Genomic DNA, 20,571 nt, shown 5'->3' with positions numbered 1-20,571 from the left:
ACTGATGTTATGCTGTTATTTATCTCAGCTGTTTTTGTTTGCTGTTTTATCTTTTCTCTCCATCAGTCCACTCTCAAACCTCCTTCTTTTCAACTGCATTTTCAATAAATATCCCATCACAAATGACAACAGATGGAGTATTATCAAAAGTACTCCAGTTTAAAAAAAGAAGCATACAGATCTACCATCCTGCATGACTACACAGCCGAACAGGGCAAGTTAAAAAATGAAAACTAATTTAAAAACGCACACTACTGTACTCTCTCTTTATTCTATGAAGTAATTCTTAAACTCATTTCACGTCCCAAACAACAGCCCTTTGCTTCTCCCGACTGATGACTTCATCTTGTGATGTATTTATTTATTTATTCACCCTGCAGTAGCAATCATTTTCTCTATAAGGCTCTTGTTTCGAGGTCACGGAGTGCCTTCCGTTTTGACTTGTCCCTATCCCCTTTATCCTCCTTGTCTCTGAGGATAAGCCGATCATATTTAAGAGATCGGTCCAGTTTTGATCGCAGTCTCTTAATTTAGCTCCCCTTGCATCCTTGGGCGCTCGCCCCCTTGCCCCTTATCAACCTCCTCCGAATGTCGGCCTAATCTGTGGAGTGAATATGAATAGACAAGAGAGCATGGCACAGTGTGAGAAGTGTCCAGTAGAGGGTGAGTGCCAGTCATGGCCGAGCCATCTGCAGCCCTGGCCGGCACGCAGCGAGCTTGCCATCCTTCTCTATGGCAGACGTATGCACACAGAAGGACACCAGACACACCTCCCTGACCATCCCCCCTTGGATGGCATCGAAAATTCCCCCTTTCCCCCCTGAAGCATGCAGCAACCTTTCCTGCTTATTATATAGCCTCAATTTCTTCTCTCTATTCCTCACTTCTTCTCATTTTATCTCGTGGAGCCCCCCCAGTGAGAGTTGGCAGGAGATGAAAGGCAGGACTTTTGTGATGTTATTCTGCTGCTGCATGCAAGCATGCAGTGGACTGTACCAGCGAGCAACCCGCTGTGTAGTGTTACAAGCGGTTGACGTTATTCCTCCAAATAATTTTTGTTGTCATAATTGTTATAATCACAGCTTCTCTTCTTTAATTGCTCTACGAAAAAGGATGTGGTCCAAACAGACGTCAATAACAGGCTGTTTAGAGTGAAATAATTACGATATTAAAGGTTCGATTAACAGCCTTGAAAGATTTAAGTGCTAAAATTAGGATAACAATTGATGCTATGGAAGCATATAGAGAAGATGCTATAAAAAATGAGTCATTGGTAATCCTCCCTTTATTATTTAGGCAAAGAAATTGAAGAGAAAGCAGAAAATAAAACACTGTACAGGAAACAGAGTTTTACTGTATATGGATTCCACTTCATTCCCCCCTCCCCCCATTAAGTGTCATTATCTTGAGAAACCATCTACACTGACATCATTGACTAGAATAAAATCCATCCATTCCATTTTCTATAACGCTTGTCTTCATTAGGGTCACGGGTGAGCTATCCCAGCTGACTTTTTGGTGAGAGGTAGGGTACACCGTGGCCTGGTCAGACAATAACAGGGCATATATAGACAAACAACCATTCACCCTCACATTCACACCTGAATAAAATTCATCCTTTTTCTATACTGCTTATGCTGTTTAGGGTCATGGGGATCTGAAGCCTATCCCAGCTGATTGGTGCAAAGGTGAGACTATAACCTGGACTTGTCGTCAGTCAATCACAGGGCACAGAAATATAGCAACAGACGATTATTCCCACGCACATTCACACTTTGACCGAGTGGAAACTGAACCCACGCCACCTGCCCTGAAGTCAGGCAATTGTACCACTACAACATCAGTGACTCCTATAATAAGCAGTCATGTAAAACATCAGAGGCATCAAGCATGATTTTTTTTTTAAATTTATTTATTTGGTATACTATTGGTACTAAAGAGGAAATGGTAAGGTAATAACCATAGAAATACACATGAAAATAGCATTGGACTTTGGACTTTGTAAAAACACAATGATATCATAATTAAATAGAATGTAAGGAATATTCTTCCATCCATTTTCTGAGCCGCTTACCCTCACTGGGGTCGTGGGCGTGCTGGAGCCTATCCCAGCTATCATCGGGCAGTAGGTGGGGTACACCCTGAACTGGTTTCCAACCAATCGCAGGGCCCATATAAACAAACAACCATTCGCACTCACATTCACACCTACGGGCAATTTTGAGTTGTCAATTAACCTACCATGCATGTTTTTGGGATGTGGGAGGAAACCGGAGTGCCCGGAGAAAACCCACGCAGGCACAAGAACATGCAAACTATTTGTTATAAATATATATATATATATATATATATATATATATATATATATATATAGCTTTACTTCAGTGGACATTGTGCTGCTCCTTGGCTACCAAGGCAGTATAATAAATAAATAAATAAATACATGCATGCATACATGTAGAGAACATCGCAACTTGCAATCGTCCATTGTCAACCAATAACGAGACTGCTGTCGCTGGTTAGCTTGTGTTTTCAATTAACCACTCAGCAAAGAAAGAACATACACATGCAGCCATGACACTCATTCACTTTCTACTAACAATGAGCTAAACTTAGCTCCTCCCCAGATACATCTTCAAACAACAAAGATGTCCTACAGTGGAACCTCGATTTAATAGACTAATAGAGGGGAGGGGTTGTCCGTTAAATCAGATTGTCTGTTAAATTGAAGCACTTTTTCCATGCATCCATTATCTGTACCGCTTATCCTCACTAACGTCGCGGTCGTGCTGGAGCCTATCCCAGTTGACTCTGGGCGAGAGACAAGGTACACCCTGGACTGATTGTGAAGCACTTTTTTCATTGCCTAAAAACACCTATAGAGTACAAAATTATTGTTTTGTACTTTTTTCCGTGGCTTAAAAGCACCCAGTGCAGTACAAAATTACTGTAAACAATTGTGCGGCACCTTGGCTACCAGGTCAGTATAATAAATAAATAAATAAATAAATACATACATACAATACGCATATATTTGAAGGTGAAACACAAAGAAGACTAAGCTGAACTCAAATTTTTGCTCACAACTCAAAAAAATCAACCAAGCGACAGCTTGTATCTTGAAAAACTCGTAACTCGAAGTACAACTGTATTTATTTAAATGAGCAAGTTCTGCTACTGTATAGTTTAGTGTGATTCTGAACAGAACTAGTACCTGTAGTTTATCTTTTCTAAAGCTCTCGTTCAATGTTGGATGTGCCCAGAAATATTCATCATCATCGATATGAAAGCAACCGCTCAAATTAAAAAAAGGTGTTTTGTGTAACTAAACAAACAATTGCACTCATGAACTGCGTCGCTTCCAAGGCTGCGACTCAGCTCATGACTCATGCCACTCCGGAGGAATAAAGAAACTGTTTGAGGCAGACATCAGAGTGAGCAGGAGTTGGGGGAAAGTCAGACTTGCAGATTCTCACAACAGTGGGTTCATCTACCCTCTTTGAGCCTCCTCATTGTGCAATTTATGATGATGCAGGTACATTTCACCAGGACAGATTTTAATGCAGCTCTTCTGTAAAAGCCCTTCAATACTTAAATAAAGAAGCATAGCTAAATAAAGAAGCAGTAACCACAACAGTACTACCCAATATTTGTCAAATATTTCTCACTAAATTGCTAATCAGTAATGATAAGTGGAAGACAAAGCCAGCGAAGAGCTACACACTACAACCAACCTTTTTCTATGAACTTATTCTTACTTTGATGTCAATGTCAATTCATTTGAACCCAATAATGTAGACAACATCGCAACTTGCAATCGTCCATTGTCAACCAATAACGAGACCGCCATCGCTGGTTAGCTTGTGTTTTCAATTAACCACTCAGCAAAGAAAGAACATACACATGCAGCCATGACACTCATTCACTTTCTACCAACAATGAGCAAACGTAGCTTCTCCTCAGATACATCTACATACAACAAAGGTGTCATACACTAGAACCTCGATTTAATAGACTAATAGAGAGGAGGGGGTCGTCCGTTAAATCAGATTGTCTGTTAAATTGAAGCACTTTTTCCATGCATCCATTATCTGTACCGCTTATCCTATCTAACGTCGCGGTCGTGCTGGAGCCTATCCCAGTTGACTCTGGGCAAGAGACAAGGTACACCCTGGACTGATCGTGAAGCACTTTTTCCGTGGCCTAAAAACACCCAGTGCAGTACAAAATTACTGTAAATAAATATTTTAAAAAGCTGTAATAGGTTTGAAACGTTTTAAAGTTCATCCAAACTTACTTTGCTGGTGCATGCGAGAGGTGCTTTTGAGTTCCAACTGGACACTATTTTCTGTCCGTTAAATTCAAAGTCCATTAAATCGGACTCCATCACATCAAGGTTCCACTTCCTTGACATCGATAACCTCTCCCTGTAACATGTATTTATCAGCTAAATCCTTGTAGACCCCTTATAATGTCAAACCCATAACTTCATCACTGAAGTAGACGTGCCAACCCCTTAGTCCACCGTGCTATCCTCATAATAGTTGTGCCTTATTAAACTGCAGCCACCTTCAATGGAAGACTGCTTTGACCAAATAATAATTGAACACTTGTGTGGAATTCATGGTTGACAATAGGGTCATAAGTGAGTTGGAGCTTATCCCAGCTGGCTTTTGGGTGAGAGGTACACCCTGGACTCGTCACCAGCCAATCAGAGTGTACATATAGATAAACAACAATTCACACTCACATTCACACCTTTAGACAATTTAGTGTCTTCAATTCACCCAACATGCTTGTTTTTGGAACGCATGAGGAGAAACAGTGAGGCAGATGTGCTAAACACTTGCTCACCATGTTGCGTATATAATATAACTATTATATAGTAAAAGTGAGAGTTATTGATGGTGTAGTGGTGCACTCGCCTGACTTTGGTGCGGGCAGCGTGGGTTCAGTTCTCACTCAGTGAGGGTGTGAATGTGAGTGCGAATGGTTGTCCGTGTCTATATGTGCCCTGCGACTGACTGGCGACCAGTTCAGGGTGTAGTCCGCCTTTCGCCCGAAGTCAGCTGGGATAGGCTCCAGCGCTCCGCGACCCTAACCAGGATAAGCGGTGTTGAGAATGGGTGGATAGTAAAAGTGAATCAATTCATTGATTGTTCGTTTCCCCCCTTCAGGAAATGTACCATTTACTTCATTCCTCTATGAATGAAGGAGCAAATGAAGCTGTGATAGTAGCAACAGTGAGGCCAGGCTGTGAGCAGTATTACTATAACCAGAGGGAAAAGGCACAGTGGTGGTTGCCATGGTAAATATGGCCCCCCGTCGAGAGTGTGTGGCACTCCCCTCCCCCTCTCCCTCTACTCCTCTCTCTCTGTGCTGGATTTTCCTCTCCCACCACGCTGACCAATCCCCTTACCCTACCTCCATTTGCATCATCTCTTTAAATCATCCCCCCACCCCCGTATTTCCTTCACACCACGGCGGCCTCTATAAAGGCCGCAGACGCTGCGCAGAGGCTGGCGACCTTCAATGCATCATGGAAGAAAAATTGTTGTAGTTCATCTGTCATGCATCACCCAAAATAGCCATGCTACGAAGATGTTATTGGCGTTATTCTATAATTGGCTGGACGCTTTATTAGGTAAACCTGCCCCAATCTAATGTGATGGCTTTTTCTTATGCTACATTTATTTTTTAGGGATCAAACAAATGTTGATTATATATTATGAGCATTTGTGACACTTTAGGCTTTTTATAGTACAGTAAACCCCCGCAATTTGTGGGGGACAGCTACTGAGCCATGCCGCGAATAGCAAAAAAACAAAAACAAAAACAAAAAAATAGTAATTGACGCTTCCCTTAAATTTGTTTATAATTGCCTATATCAAATGTTTAAACCATAAATATACCACAAACTAAGAACCCCAAATGTTTTATTATAATTTCCCTTAAAAATTAATGGCTTATAGATTATTTGCTTTTGAGTAAATGCACCAGAAGTGGCGGTGTACATGCACATGCGGAGAAGACGTCGCGGTAAATTCCAGGCACGTGCACACATACTGTAGACCCAAAGTGGTGCTCAAGCACCTGCCCCTTTGCCCTGGATGAAAACAGTGGCCTTTTAGCAGCAACCTTTTCTTTTCTTCATCCATCAATATTTAAAAATAAAAATTACCCTCCTAGTCATCAATTCCACCCAGTGTTTTGATATTTGAGAGGCATTTAATGAGCACTTGCCCCCCAAAAATGTATGTGCATGTGCCTGGTAACTTCCACTAACAATACATGTTGAACTTAGCTCCTTCATATACAAAGATATTGGTCTGTTATAGTCAAGATGTATAACTTCAAGTAACTTCATACTTTTGTGATTGTAGTTTCATAGCTGCAAGGTTTTCATTGAACCATTTGTTTATTGCTGTGGTTATCATTTGCATTATTAAGCCACATGAGACAGAGACGGACAATATATTAGGAACAACTCTCAGTATGATGCAGTAAGGTTCTACTACTGATTGTAAGAAATAAGATCATCCATCCATTTTCTCTCACGACTGTCCTCATTAGGATAATAAAGTAAATTAAATAAATAGCTCTCTGACTAAACTACATAACATACTTTATGTTTGTGAAGGCTGGATGTGTGATACAGCTCTTGGATTGAATCATGCAGGTGTACTTATTTCTGCGTCTGATAAGTGAATATTCTCTTTTGGGACTTTTGGACAATACCCCGTACCCAAATGTAATTCCTTTATTTTGTATTGTTATGCATCTGTGTGTATTTTGTTGTTTGCTTTGTATTGTCTATTGTTAATATTTTACACTATACTGGCATCGAAGTGGATGACAGAGAATTTCATCTTTCCCTACTGCTGATATCAAAAACACATTGAATCTTCACTTTGAATCTCTGTAATATTGATATACTCCCGCAATTCTGTTCTGTTCAAATATTTGGGTTTCTATTATTTAGTAGGGCTTTGTGTGTTAGCGCTGTTCTGTGTGATTGTATCAATGAATAATTGATGTGCAGAAAGAAAATAACGGGCAAAACAAGTTCAGGTCAGATTACTGGAAGTACTGTTGTTGTTATTATCATAACCAGAAGCGAAGGGCACCTGCCTCCTAACAACTCTGCCTGCTTCTAATGCTCTTAAAGCAACAGTGATGCTGTTTTTCCCCATTATTAGATTCAGAGAAAAAAAGGCCACGTTGCTCTTTTAGTGTGAAGCTCCTTTAACCTTAAATAGATCATGATTGCACAGCCTTGCCTTTCGACATGCAACCTTACATCATCCATTTGATGAGCCACAACATACACCGTCACCATAGAGGCCTTGTGTGAAATATTACAACACATCAGCATGGTGACTCTGCCTCAGTAATACATAAATACATAATTTGCTTATGGGAAAGACCAGAAATACAATGAAAAATAGCATCTATAGCAAGAACTGACTTGCATGGGAGTCTGAAATGTGCTTGTTATTAGTTTGCTGGGAATGCTGAGTGGAACCTAATGAGTTCAACCTTAATATTCTGCAATACTATGAAATAAGATGGGTGGGGAACCTATGATTGCTTGTAAAACATATGGGTAGCCATGACATTAACTAGCCAGAAGCTGATCTGCACTGTGTTTGTTTACAGAGTAGGCGTGTCTCTCGGATCACTTTGCATTACGATCACGGCGATAAAAAGGTTGTTGACAAAAGTGCGTTCCGCCATTAGTAAGTACGGTACAAATTGTGAGTAGCTACGTCTGAATATAATTTTCATACTACTGAAAGTGTTTATTGAAGTGTTCACTTTCTTATTTTCTGGAGACAGTAAAAGTTGTAAAACCATAAATATTTACAGTGATAAAGTCCAAGTGTGAGGTCTAAAAAGACAGGTGTTACGACAACATTAGACAAGGGGCGGGGGTGGGACACACCTATTGGACTCCCGGTCAGACCAGTTCTTTTACAACCCCAATTCCAATGAAGTTGGGACGTTGTGTTAAACAAATAAAAACAGAATACATTGATTTGCAAATCATGTTCAACCTATATTTAATTGAATACACTACAAAGACAAGATATTTAATGTTCAAACTGATAAACTTGATTGTTTTTAGCAAATAATCATTAACTTAGAATTTTATGGCTGCAACACGTTCCAAAAAAGCTGGGACAGGTGGCAACAAAGACTGAGAAAGTTGAGGAATGCTCATCAAACACCTGTTTGGAACATCCCGCAGGTGAACAGGCCAATTGGGAACAGGTGGGTGCCATGATTGGGTATAAAAGGAGCTTTCCTGAATTGCTCAGTCATTCACAAGCAAAGATGGGGCGAGGTTCACCTCTTTCTGAACAAGTGTGTGAGAAAATAGTCGAACAGTTTAAGGACAATGTTCCTCAACGTACAATTGCAAGGAATTTAGGGATTTCATCATCTACGGTCCATAATATCATTCAAATGTTCTGAGAATCTGGAGAAATCACAGACTGTAAGCGGTAAGGCCGAAAACAAACATTGAATGCCCGTGACCCTCGATCCCTCAGGCGGCACTGCATCAAAAACCGACATCAATGTGTAAAGGATATCACCACATGGGCTCTGGAACACTTCAGAAAACCAATGTCAGTAAATACAGTTCGGCGCTACATCCGTAATGCAACTTGAAACTCTACTATTCAAAGCAAAAGCCATTTATCAACAACACCCAGAAACGACGCCGGCTTCTCTGGGCCCGAGCTCATCTAAGATGGACTGATGCAAAGTGGAAAAGTGTTCTGTGGGCTGACGAGTCCAAATTTCAAATTGTTTTTGGAAATTGTGGACGTCGTGTCCTCCGGGCCAAAGAGGAAAAGTACCATCCGGACTGTTATGGACGCAAAGTTCAAAGGCCAGCATCTGTGATGGTATGAGGCTGTGTTAGTGCCAATGGCATGGGTAACTTACACATCTGTGAAGGCACCATTAATGCTGAAAGGTACATACAGGTTTTGGAGAAACATATGCTGCCATCCAAGCAACGTCTTTTTTCATGGACGCCCCTGCTTATTTCAGCAAGACAATGCCAAACCACATTATGCACGTGTTACAACAGCGTGGCTTCTTAGTAAAAGAGTGCGGGTACTAGACTGGCCTGCCTGCAGTCCAGACCTGTCTCCCATTGAAAATGTGTGGCGCATTATGAAGCGTAAAATACGACAACAGAAGACCCCGGACTGTTGAACACCTGAAGCTGTACATCAAGCAACAATTAGTGTCATCAGTTCCCAAACATGTATTGAATGTTGTTAAAAGAAAAGGTGATTTAACATCGTGGTAAACATGACCCTGTCCCAGCTTTTTTGGAACGTGTTGCAGCCATAAAATTTAAGTTAATGATTATTTGCTAAAAACAATCAAGTTTATCAGTTTGAACATTAAATATCTTGTCTTTGTAGTGTCTTCAATTAAATATAGGTTGAACATGATTTGCAAATCATTGTATTCTGTTTTTATTTATGCTTAACACAACGTCCCAACTTTGTTGGAATTGGGGTCGTATTTTAATTAAGAGAATTAAATTAAAATGTAAATATTGTAAATGGACATACAGTATGTACTGCAACATGTATTGTCAAACAAAGCGTTTAAAGCTTTCCTTCAACAAAGTGTACAGAACAAACATGGGCGTAATGACTGTGTATCTAGTCAGAGTGAAAACAGCTCTGCTGATTCACGAAAGCCACAATCGCCGTCTCTCCCTCGAAAAAATGTTCTGTCTTATCACTGTGATACCAAATTGATCCCAATTATGAAACAACACTTTGTTCCTCCCACCTGTATACTGTTGCAGCCAAACACTGCACAGTAATTCACCATTTTTTGGCATTGACTATCAAATGTATCTATTCAAACGCTCAATAAGCACCAGAACAAAACAATGCATAGACCCCAGCATTTTGGCTGACATCATGCGCCACAGTTGTGTGATGTCATGGGAAACCACGTATCATAGTAAAAGTGTTGAGATGATTCACTTGTTACATAACAATCATCAAGAAGGATTCGAAGGAATATCTAGCTCAAGAAATCTGAGACTTTTCTCAAATTCACACTTTTTAGTTGATGACAAATATTAATATGGATTTGCCTTGGGCCCCCAAATTACTAATTACACCCCTGGTCCATATATAATGTGGGAGGAAACCAGGGCACCCGGAGCAAACCCATGCAGGGATGGGGAGAGCATGCGAACTCCACACGGGCAAGGCCGGATTTGAACCCGGGACCTCAGAACTGTGAGGCATACAGCATGTGCTAACCAGTCACGCACCGTGCTGCCATTTATATATATCTATTAAAAAAAAAAAAATCCCCAAAATTTTAAGTTTAATGTGAACCCAGTGAACCGCGCATGGAGCGGGCAGTCGTCCGACGTGTGGCCGGGTGTGGTGCACTTGTGTCGAGTACCGACCTGTGAGGCTGTCGTAGCACTCAATCTCGGTGCTCTCCACGGCTCTCATCTGCTCCTCGGTGAGCTTGGCGGCGGCTCGTTGGTTCAGCAGGTTGACCTCAGAGCCACCGGTCGTCCCTTCGGCGACGTGCACCCCTTTGAGCTGCAGCAGCGCCCGGTGGTATTTGCCGATTGCCTCGCGAAATTTCTTCTCCTTGTAGCAGCGGTGGCCCTCCGCCTTGAAGTCGACGGCTTTCTGGATCTTCGTCTCCATCTCCGTTTCCGCGGAGCCGCCGACTCGACACCCGCCGCCGCCTCCTTCTCCTCCTCCGCCCCCGCCGCCTCCTCCTCCTCCTCCGCCTCCTCCTCCACCACCACCACCGGCGACCGCCGCCAGACTCCGGCCGCCGGTCTCCGGGTAGCTTTTGACGCTCTTTATCGGGTGTTGCTTGGCTTCCATGCTGCCTAGTGAGCGGGGCTGGAGCGGACCATGGTGCTCGGAGGACCGGAGCAGCACGCTGTGCATAAAGGACCCGGTTCGGCTACTTCGGAACGGCGAGACGTAAACTACGACGCGCCTCGAGAAAATTAGCCGCGATACAAAAGTTGAACGAACGTCAATGGCTTATTTGGAACTAAATACGACGGCGAGAGGCGGCGACATTTTAGGAATTTCCCGAAGAACGCTAGCTGGGCTGTGAGTGGCGATGCTCGCGGTAACGTGTCGTAGCAACAACTGAGGCACGAGCAGTTTCAGCACCACAGGCACGCGACCGCGTCGAGCGCAAAGCATTTTGGGAAACTGAGTCCTTATAGTTACCCAATTTACGAACCAAATTGAAATCCATACTGCGAATACGTACAAAAACTGTCATTCTAAAAATAAAAAGCCATTGCAAATAACCCTTTTTATTTTATGATACTTTTTTTGTGAGGGACCTCTTCCTTACTGTATCTATTTTTTACTGTATTTACTGTATTTTCCCAAACCAAATTTAAACACTCAATTTATGTCAAACAATTGTAGGCCTACAACACAGAGAGAGGCAGGAAAACCTTGTGCTTAAGGGCCACCCTTCATTTTGAAAAAAGAGAAGACAGGCCAGCAGATGCCTTTTGTAGATACGTTTAAGAAATGTAAAGATGTCAACTATTTTGTACAATAAATGGATTCCCTCTCATTTTTAATTGTATTGCCATGCAACTTATTCTGGACCTTCAGATCACACAGTAATTATGATCTGTTTTATTTGTATTTAAAAAAGACAGACTTGAATAGATGCTGTTTAATAGTTCTTACATTTTTTATTTTGTTAATAAATCGACATGCCCTGTGGTGTCGTTCTCACTACTGCACAGACTCCTGTAACAGCGAATTACCCTCGTGCAATAATAAAGCATCTATCTGTCTGTCTAAACATAACCAATTCTTTGATTTAAAAAAACTGTCCATCCATCCAAGCGGCACGGTGGCCGACTGGTTAGAGCGTCAGCCTCACAATTCTGAGGTGCGGGGTTCAATCCCCGTCCCCGCCTGTGTGGAGTTTGCATGTTCTCCCCGTGCCTGCGTGGGTTTTCTCCGGGCACTCCGGTTTCCTCCCACATCCCAAAAACATGCATTAATTGGAGACTCTAAATTGCCCATAGGCATGACTGTGAGTGCGAATGGTTGTTTGTTTCTATGTGCCCTGCGATTGGCTGGCAACCAGTTCAGGGTGTACCCCGCCTCCTGCCCGATGACAGCTGGGACAGGCTCCAGCACGCCCGCGACCCTAGTGAGGATAAGCGGTACAGAAAATGGGTGGATGGATGGACATCCATCCACCCATTTTCTGTACCGCCTATCCTCACTAGGGTGCGCTGGACCCTATCCCAGCTAACTCTAGGCGAGAGGCGGATTACACCCCGTACTTGTCACCAGCCAATCGCAGGGCACATATAAACAAACAACCATTCGCACTCACACCTCTAAGCAATTTAGAGTTTTCAATTAACCTATCATGCATGTTTTAGAGATGCACCCGGAGAAAACCCACGCAGGCACGGGAGAACATGCAGTCCACACAGGCGAGGCTGGATTTGAACCCGGGCCTCAAAACTGTGAGGCAGATGTGCTAATCAGTCGGTCGCTGTGCCGCCTTAAAAAAATAAAATTAAATAAAAAGTTACATTTTACAGTTGATTTTACATTTTTATTATATTTACAATTAATTGATGAAACAATTATTTAATGAGATAAAAAATCAATTACGGGGAAAACGGCTGAATTAATTTAATAAATATTACACGTATTTAAATTCTCAATGGGCCAGATTAAAGAACAAAGTGGGCTGCATTTGGCCCACAGGCCATACGTTGCCTACCCCAACATGACACATTCAAATATATTTGAAGTAATTGATAATCAGGAATAATAATTTTACAAAATCTAAATTATGTCTAAATTCAGGTAAACATAAAATGTCAGGGAGAGCACATTTTCTGTAACCTTCAGGCATAAAAGCTAAATTTTCATAATCCAATTCGCGTTTATTGCTCCACGGCGAGTTGTTAATTTTTGTGTCCCCCCCGTTGCTTCTGCGCCAATTCGAACAGTAAAGCGCTTTAACGTTGCGGCGATGTAGTTTGGCCAAATTTGTTTGCCGTACGACTTTATTACCGCATCAGATTGGGTCGGCACGACGAGACGTGAGGCGTGACTGCAGCCTCAATCTCACGCGAAAAACAAACAAATTGTAAAATAGGTTCATGTTGCCACCATTTCCCGTGATTAAGTGACGAATATGTGAAAAGGTGTATGCTCTAAAAATACCGCATTTATTTACAGCCACTGCCTCCCGCTCGTATTTTGTTCAATTCCTTTCAGTACATCTACATTATAGCTCACGAGGTGAATTGAGGTTTCACTGCAGTTCACAAGTCCTGATGACTTCATCGCTGAGGGTTCAACCACCGCAAGGGAGGCTTGCACGTGTCGAGAGCGACCTCGAGTGGACATGGAGTCAATCGCACACCGACTCACCGTATGACGTAAGGTTTTGACTTAGCAGGGCACCATGCAGTCTGCACAAATGTCAACATCATTTTGTGCTTCCTTTGTTCCACAATTACAGTCTACTTAGTTTAGTGAATCAATGTTGACAAACATAAACGTAAAATATTCGGGGTCTTTTGAGTGTGGGCAGCACGTTAAGTTAGTGAATAACACGTTTGCCATACAGTTATGTGGTTTGGGGTTTCAATCGCCATTCCTGGCCTGGGGTGCATGTTTTCTACATGTATGAGGGCTTTGACCAAATGCAGTTATTTACAGTAATAAACCGTACAGTATCATTGAGATACATGTCTCTTATGGAGAGAAATTTGTCTCAAAATTATTTACAAATATATCAGTGATTTACAAAAAAATTTCAGATCCACAAATATATCCCTCTAGTGTCCCCCAGAACTAGTTTAGATCTGGGATAACTGAGGGATTTTTTTAAAATCTTTTGAAATCAGCATCAATGGCAGAGGTTTAACTTTATATTATGTTGCAATCCTGGCAGTGTTATTTCGCTCAGTGGTTGACAGTGGTTGCCATAAACAATCTAGTATAAACAATCGTTGGGGCGGCTGGCTTGACTTCATCTTTCCGACTGGGGCTGGCCTGACCACAGTGATTTACTGGAGATTTCAGCAGGGCCAGACCATAGACTGCTGGATTCCTATAAAAATGACTTGCAGTCAAGTAATCAACGGAGACAGCAACACTGCCACCTAGCGGATGGAGGGACGGGCCCTCCCACACGTGTGAATATTCTCAATTTGGGTGTGTGAATATCTTGAAAAGTGCGTTACGTAAATGTGCTCGTCCGCTGTTCCACAAACGCACCAACAAGCAGAACTGATTTACAAATGATAAGTCACGATAAATGTACTCACGACATTTTTAAAAAAAAAAACGTGTAAATCACGGACATATTTATAGATCTGAAAAACGTACATCACATATATAGAGACCCTTTCTAAAAAAATTTAATATCATGGAAAAGTTTATTTATTTCCATAATTCCATTCAAAAAGTTAAACTTACATAGATTTTAGATTCAGGGCCCACAATTTAAACAATTTCAAGTATTTGTTTATTTTTATATAATTTGGGCGTCCAACTCTTAAAACCCACAAAATCAGAAAGTTAAACAAAAAATAGAATACTGTGAAGAAAACAGCCCAAATTTTGCAGGCCATAAATGTTTTAAACTTGAGTGTCACACACTAATCATCTACTAAACTCAAAGCACCTGCACAGGTACCCAGGTGTCATTCAATTGCTTCAGTTTGGTTCAATTGTCTCAGTTGGGTTCAATATGGGGAAGACTGCAGACTTGACAGCTGGCCAGAAGACCACCATTGATACCCTCCATAGGATGGGTCAGCCACAAAGGTTCATATCTAAGGAGGTTGGTTGTTCACAGAGTGCTGTGTCCAAGCATATCAATGGAAAGTTTAGTGGAAGGACAAAATGTGGCAGGAGAAGATGCACCAGCAAAAGAGATGACCGTGGGCCTCAGCGGATTATCAAACAGAGAAGATTCAAGAATCAAGCAGAGATCCAGAAAGAGTGGAATGAGGCGGGAGTCACAGCTTAAAAAATAAGATAGGGGCTACAACTGTTGGGTTCCTCAGGTCAAGCCGCTTCTGAGTCTGAGCCAACGTAGGAAGCGTCTCAACTGGGCCAAGGAGAAGAAGGACTGGACTGTTGGCCAGTGATCCAAGGTCCTCTTTTCCAATGAAAGTGTGCCTTTCATTCGGGAATCAAGGTCCAAGGGTATGGAGAAAGACAGGTGAAGAACAGAACCCAAGCTGCTTGAGGTCCAGTGTGAAATATCCACAGTCAGTCATGATTGTGGTGCAATGTCCAGTGTAGGTGTTGGTAAACTCTGCTTTCTTAAATCCAAGGTCACCGCAACAGTCTACCAGAATGTTTTAAAGGACTTCATGATTCCTTCTGCTGAGGATCTGTATGGAGATGCAGATTTCATCTTCCAGCAGGACCTGGCCCCTGCCCATACCGCCAGAAGCACCAAAACCTGGTTTGGTGCCCATGCCATCACAGTGTTTGACTGGCCAGCCAACTCGCCGGATCTAAAGCCCGTTGAGAATCTATGGGGTATTATCAAGAGGAGCACATAAATAAAAACAGAATACAATGATTTGCAAATCATGTTCAACCTATATTTAATTGAATACACCACAAAGACAAGATATTTATTGTTCAAACTGATAAAACCTGATTGTTTTTAGCAAATAATCATTAACTTAGAATTTTATGGCTGTAACACGTTCCAAAAAAGCTGGGACAGGTGGCAAAAAAGACTGAGAAAGTTGAGGAATGCTCATCAAACACCTGTTTGGAACATCGCACAGGTGAACAGGCTAATTGGGAACAGGTGGGGGCTATGAGTGGGTATAAAAGGAGCTTCCCTGAATTGCTCAGTCATTCACAAGCAAAGATGGGGCGAGGTTCACCTCTTTCTGAACAAGTGTGTGAGAAAATAGTCGAACAGTTTAAGGACAATGTTCCTCAATGTACAATTGCAAGGAATTTAGGGATTTCATCATCTACGGTCCATAATATAATCAAAAGGTTCAGAGAATCTGGAGAAACCACTGCATGTAAGCAGCAAGGCCGAAAAACAACATTGAATGCCCGTGACCTTCGATCCCTCAGGCGGCACTGCATCAAAAACAGACATCAATGTGAAAAGGATATCACCACATGGGCTCAGGAACACTTCAGAAAACCAATGTCAGTAAATACAGTTCGGCGCTACATCCCTAAGTGCAACTTAAAACTCTACTAAGGAAAGCAAAAGCCATTTATCAACAACACCCAGAAACGCCACCGGCTTCTCTGGGCCCAAGCTTATCTAAGATGGACTGATGCAATGTGGAAAAGTGTTCTGTGGGCTGACGAGTCCACATTTCAAATAGTTTTTTGAAATTGTGGACGTCGTGTCCTCCGGGCCAAAGAGGAAAAGAACCATCCGGACTGTTATGGACACAAAGTTCAAAAGCCAGCATCTGTGATGGTATGGGGCTGTGTTAGTGCCAATGGCATGGGTAACTTACACATCACCATTAATGCTGAAAGGTACATACAGGTTTTGGAGAAACATATGATGCCATCCAAGCAACATCTTTTTCATGGACGCCCCTGCTTATTTCAGCAAGACAATGCCAAACCACATTCTGCACGTGTTACAACAGCGTTTCTTTGTAGTAAAATAGTGCGGGTACTAGACTGGCCTGCCTGCAGTCCAGACTTGTCTCCCATTGAAAATGTGTGGCACATTATGAAGTAAAATACAACAACGGAGACCCCGGACTGTTGAACAGCTGAAGCTGTACATCAAGCAAGAATGGGAAAGAATTCCACCTACAAAGCTTCAACAATTAGTGTCCTCAGTTCCCAAACGTTTATTGAATGTTGTTAAAAGAAAATGTGTGTGATGTAACGCAGTGGTACACGACCCTGTCCCAGCTTTTTTGGAACGTGTTGCAGCCATAAAATTCTAAGTTAATGATTATTTGCTAAAAACAATAAAGTTTATCAGTTTGAACATTAAATCTTGTCTTTGTAGTGTATTCAATTAAATATAGGTTGAACATGATTTGCAAATCATTGTATTCTGTTTTTATTTATGTTTAACACAATGTCCCAACTTCATTGGAATTGGGGTTGTAGATTTCGATTTTGTTTTTTCCAACATAGACATGTTCTGTGCAGTGTGAAATCAAGTCTAACAAATCTATACATTGCAATTTTATTTTATTTTTTTGTAATACTCAACAACTCACGGTGGCTTTTGAGTGTGGTAGAAAAGTCCCCCAGGAGGTTCAGTGGTATCAGAAACATTTCTACTTAGTACAGGAGCTGATGTTGCAGTGACAACAGGTTCAAATGTTTTCCTATGGCTTGACCTATATGTGACTCACTATAGGTTTTGACCACAGTGCCAAAAGAAAGGGGTAAGATAGTTAACCTGTTCAGATTATGAATTCAAAATGTCTTTTGTAAATTGTCAAGGTATGTTGAGGAGGACTTTGTAACAGGAGGTTTGGGTAGCATCATCCTTCAAAGGTAAATTACTAAAACTATACTAGCAGTTCAGTCATGCTCATGCCTTAGGATCTTTTTTATATTCTTAAATATTAAAGTCTTAAAAATTATAAGATCGCAATATCTCTCCGCAAGCAATTAAACAGTGTGGTGGTAAAATGGGGAACATTAGGGTTTCAGTGGCAGCAAAATTAAAAATAACATTTAAAAAAAAAAAAAAAAGAAAATCTGGGTTTGTGTCAGTGTCCGTACAAGGAAAACCAAAAACCTGACACAATTTCTTTTTTTAATCAAATTAGAGTCCTTGTTGCGATTTGAGTTACTTGTTTTTGCTGCCAAGCCTTTTAAAAACACTGACAGCCTTGCAGTCCATCTGGGCGCCTGCACAGTCCGCCGCTCCAACGCAGACTCCTGTGCTGCTGCTGACTTTGCAGCTCGCCGTGCTTACTTTCTGCTTGGCCCTGGGCCGAGTGCTCGTCACTCTGTTGTCTTGCGTATCAGCAGGTGGGGGGGACACTGTAGAGGAGGCGGCGGGCTGGAGCTTACCCAGTCTCTGAAGCACGCTGATTTTAGGCGGGGGGATACCATTGGAGGAAGAGGAAGGAGTAGGCGTGTCGGGCGTCGGATGTTTGAATTTGCCACCCAGGCGCCGCAGGGTGGTGGGGGCCGTTTTTTTGGGAGGCTCGCTCCTCAGGGGGGGCAGCAGCTTTTTGAGGACGCCGGCGTACTGGAGGACGGAGCCTTCGCCGTCGCTGTCTTCTTCCTGCCCGGTCACCGTCATCTTCCTCAGCTCCGCCCCCACTTCGTCTGCTCGGTCCAGACGGCTGAAGACGCCGGTGGGCTGGCAACACAAGGAGCATGGAAAGCAAATCAAGAAGTCATTCTCATACATTTGGCTGCTGCTGTTTTGCCATTGTCCTCAAAGAACTGTGGGCACTCTGTTGCATGCATTCTCTTTTGCCACATTCATTCCTCCATCTGTCCACATCCTGATGTTATCAATCCAGCTTGTTTTCCTTCTCCCTGGCCTCCTTTTTCTTTCAACTTCTATGGTAATAAGCTATGTGAACGTCGCTTCCAATGTTCACACATTATTGTGGAAATTTCTGTTTGTCTGTGTGAGATGATGAAATTAAAGCACAGTCCCCTCCAAAAGTATTGGAATGGCAAGGTCAATTACTTTGTTTTTGTTGTATACTGAAGACATTTGGGTTTCAGATCAAAAGATGAATATGAGACAAAAGCTCAGAATTGCAGCTTTGATTTCGTGGTATTTACATCTAGATGTGTTAAACAACTCAGGACGGAGCAGCTTTTGTTTGAACCCACCCACCTTTCAAGTGAGCAAAAGTATTTGAACAGACATGAAATTAACTTAAAGTGAATAACATTTAATATTTGGTGACCCTCACCCTTACTTGCACTAACTGCATCAAGCCTGCGACCCATTGACTTCACCATACTGTTGCATTCTTCATTTGAAATGCTTTTCAAGGCCTTTACTGCAGCCTCTTTCAGTTCTTGTTTGTTTCTGGGGGTTTCTCTCTTCAGTCTCCTCTTCAGGATGTAAAATGCATGCTCTATTGGGTTAAGGTCCAGTGATTGACTTGGCCAGTCTAAGACCTTCCACTTTTTCCCCTTGATTAAGTCCTTTGTTGTGTTGGCAGTGTGTTTTGGGTCATTGTCTTGTTGCATGATGACGCTTCGCCCGATTAGTTTGGATGCATTTTTCTGTAAATTGCCAGAGAAAATGCTTTTGTAGACTTCACAATTCATTCTGCTGCTACCATCATGAGTTACATCACCAATAAAAACTAGTGAGCCCGTTCCAGAAGCAGCCATGAAAGCCCAAGCCATGACATTACCTCCTCCATGCTACACAGATGAGCTGTGTGTTTTGGATCATAAGCAGATCCTTCCTTTCTCCTTAATGTCAATTGATAGAATTTTAGAGATGACCAGGTCTAAGATGTGACCTTGAGTGTGGGTTGGACTATTAATATGCTGAGAGAGGTTAAATGTGTCTAGTATAGCAGAGAGTTCTTTAGATTTTTTTCCGGATGTTATTGTCATCATGAATGTTAAAGTCCCCTGTTATGACAAAATAGTTGTAGTCAGTACAAATAACTGACAGAGGAAAAATCCTCTATAAATGTTCTATTGTATCTTGGAGGCCTATAAATTATTACAACAATAACCTTTGGGTCACCTTTACCTAACTAACAGAGATATTCAAAAGAGCTAAAATCACCCAGTATAATTTCTTTACACTGAAATAATGACTTAAAAATAACAGCAATACCGCCTTTTTTCCCTATTCGACACTTGTTCATAAAATAAAAATTTGTTGGTGTTGCCTCATTTTTGTGTATTCTTTGAATTACAGATTCTTCCAAAAGTTCAGACAACCTCTATGTCTATTAAGAAAAGGTACATAAATGAGAGTACCGCCACTAAGTTTATGGAGACCATAGCTGTGCCACAAACTGAAAGCTGATACAGTTGATGAACTTTTGGATAATTTCACCTGGAAAAATGCTGGTGAAGCAGCATTTAGCTATTATGCTGCACACAAATGGAATAAGTTGCCAACAGAAGTGATGTGTGAATGTTTTTAAGTCCAGGTTAAAAACTCTTCTTTATTCTCATGCTTTTTAGAGCATTTCCACTTTTAAATGATATGTCTTGCACTGTATGCTCTCTTAATCGTACTTTTATTTATTTCCCCACTTTGTTGTAAATGTTTATAAGCTGTTTTTTTTATTTGTTTTTAAATGCTTTTAATCATGCAAAGCACATTGAGTTACCTTGTGTATGAAATTCGCTATATAAAAATGTTTGCTTTGCTTTGCATACTTTGGCCTTTCCATCACTTTGGTAGAGGTTCATTTTGGTCTCATCAGTCCATAAAACTTTGTTGCAAACCTTTTGTGGCTTATCGCTGTACTTAAATCCAAAATCCAACATGGCCTTCTGACTCTTTTTGCTGAGGAGTGGTTTGCATCTTATGGTATGGCCTGTATAT

General features: G+C 41.7%; 2 protein-coding genes across 6 annotated transcripts in view; both read right to left on the bottom strand.

Annotated features, from left to right (window-relative positions):
• Positions 1–11,189, bottom strand: part of ttc9b (tetratricopeptide repeat domain 9B) — a 38,830-nt gene extending 27,641 nt beyond the window's left edge. Inside the window, exon 1 of the mRNA XM_061781970.1 lies at positions 10,463–11,189. Within this exon, the coding sequence (XP_061637954.1) occupies positions 10,463–10,967 (505 nt within the window). The 5' untranslated portion in view covers positions 10,968–11,189. The remainder of the gene's footprint in view (positions 1–10,462) is intronic.
• A 6,049-nt stretch (positions 11,190–17,238) lies between these two features.
• The window catches only part of c8h19orf47 (chromosome 8 C19orf47 homolog), a 20,479-nt gene continuing 17,146 nt past the window's right edge, over positions 17,239–20,571 (bottom strand). For all 5 annotated transcript variants that reach the window (XM_061782235.1, XM_061782237.1, XM_061782236.1 and 2 more), the window contains one exon: positions 17,239–18,387. In XM_061782235.1, coding sequence (XP_061638219.1) covers positions 17,866–18,387 — 522 coding nt within the window. In that variant the 3' untranslated portion in view covers positions 17,239–17,865. The remainder of the gene's footprint in view (positions 18,388–20,571) is intronic.

This window comes from Phyllopteryx taeniolatus, chromosome 8, assembly GCF_024500385.1.
Source record: "Phyllopteryx taeniolatus isolate TA_2022b chromosome 8, UOR_Ptae_1.2, whole genome shotgun sequence".
Lineage (NCBI taxonomy): Eukaryota > Metazoa > Chordata > Actinopteri > Syngnathiformes > Syngnathidae > Phyllopteryx > Phyllopteryx taeniolatus.
The sequence above is the reverse complement of the archived record's forward strand: the minus strand, read 5'-3'. Positions and strand labels throughout refer to the sequence as shown.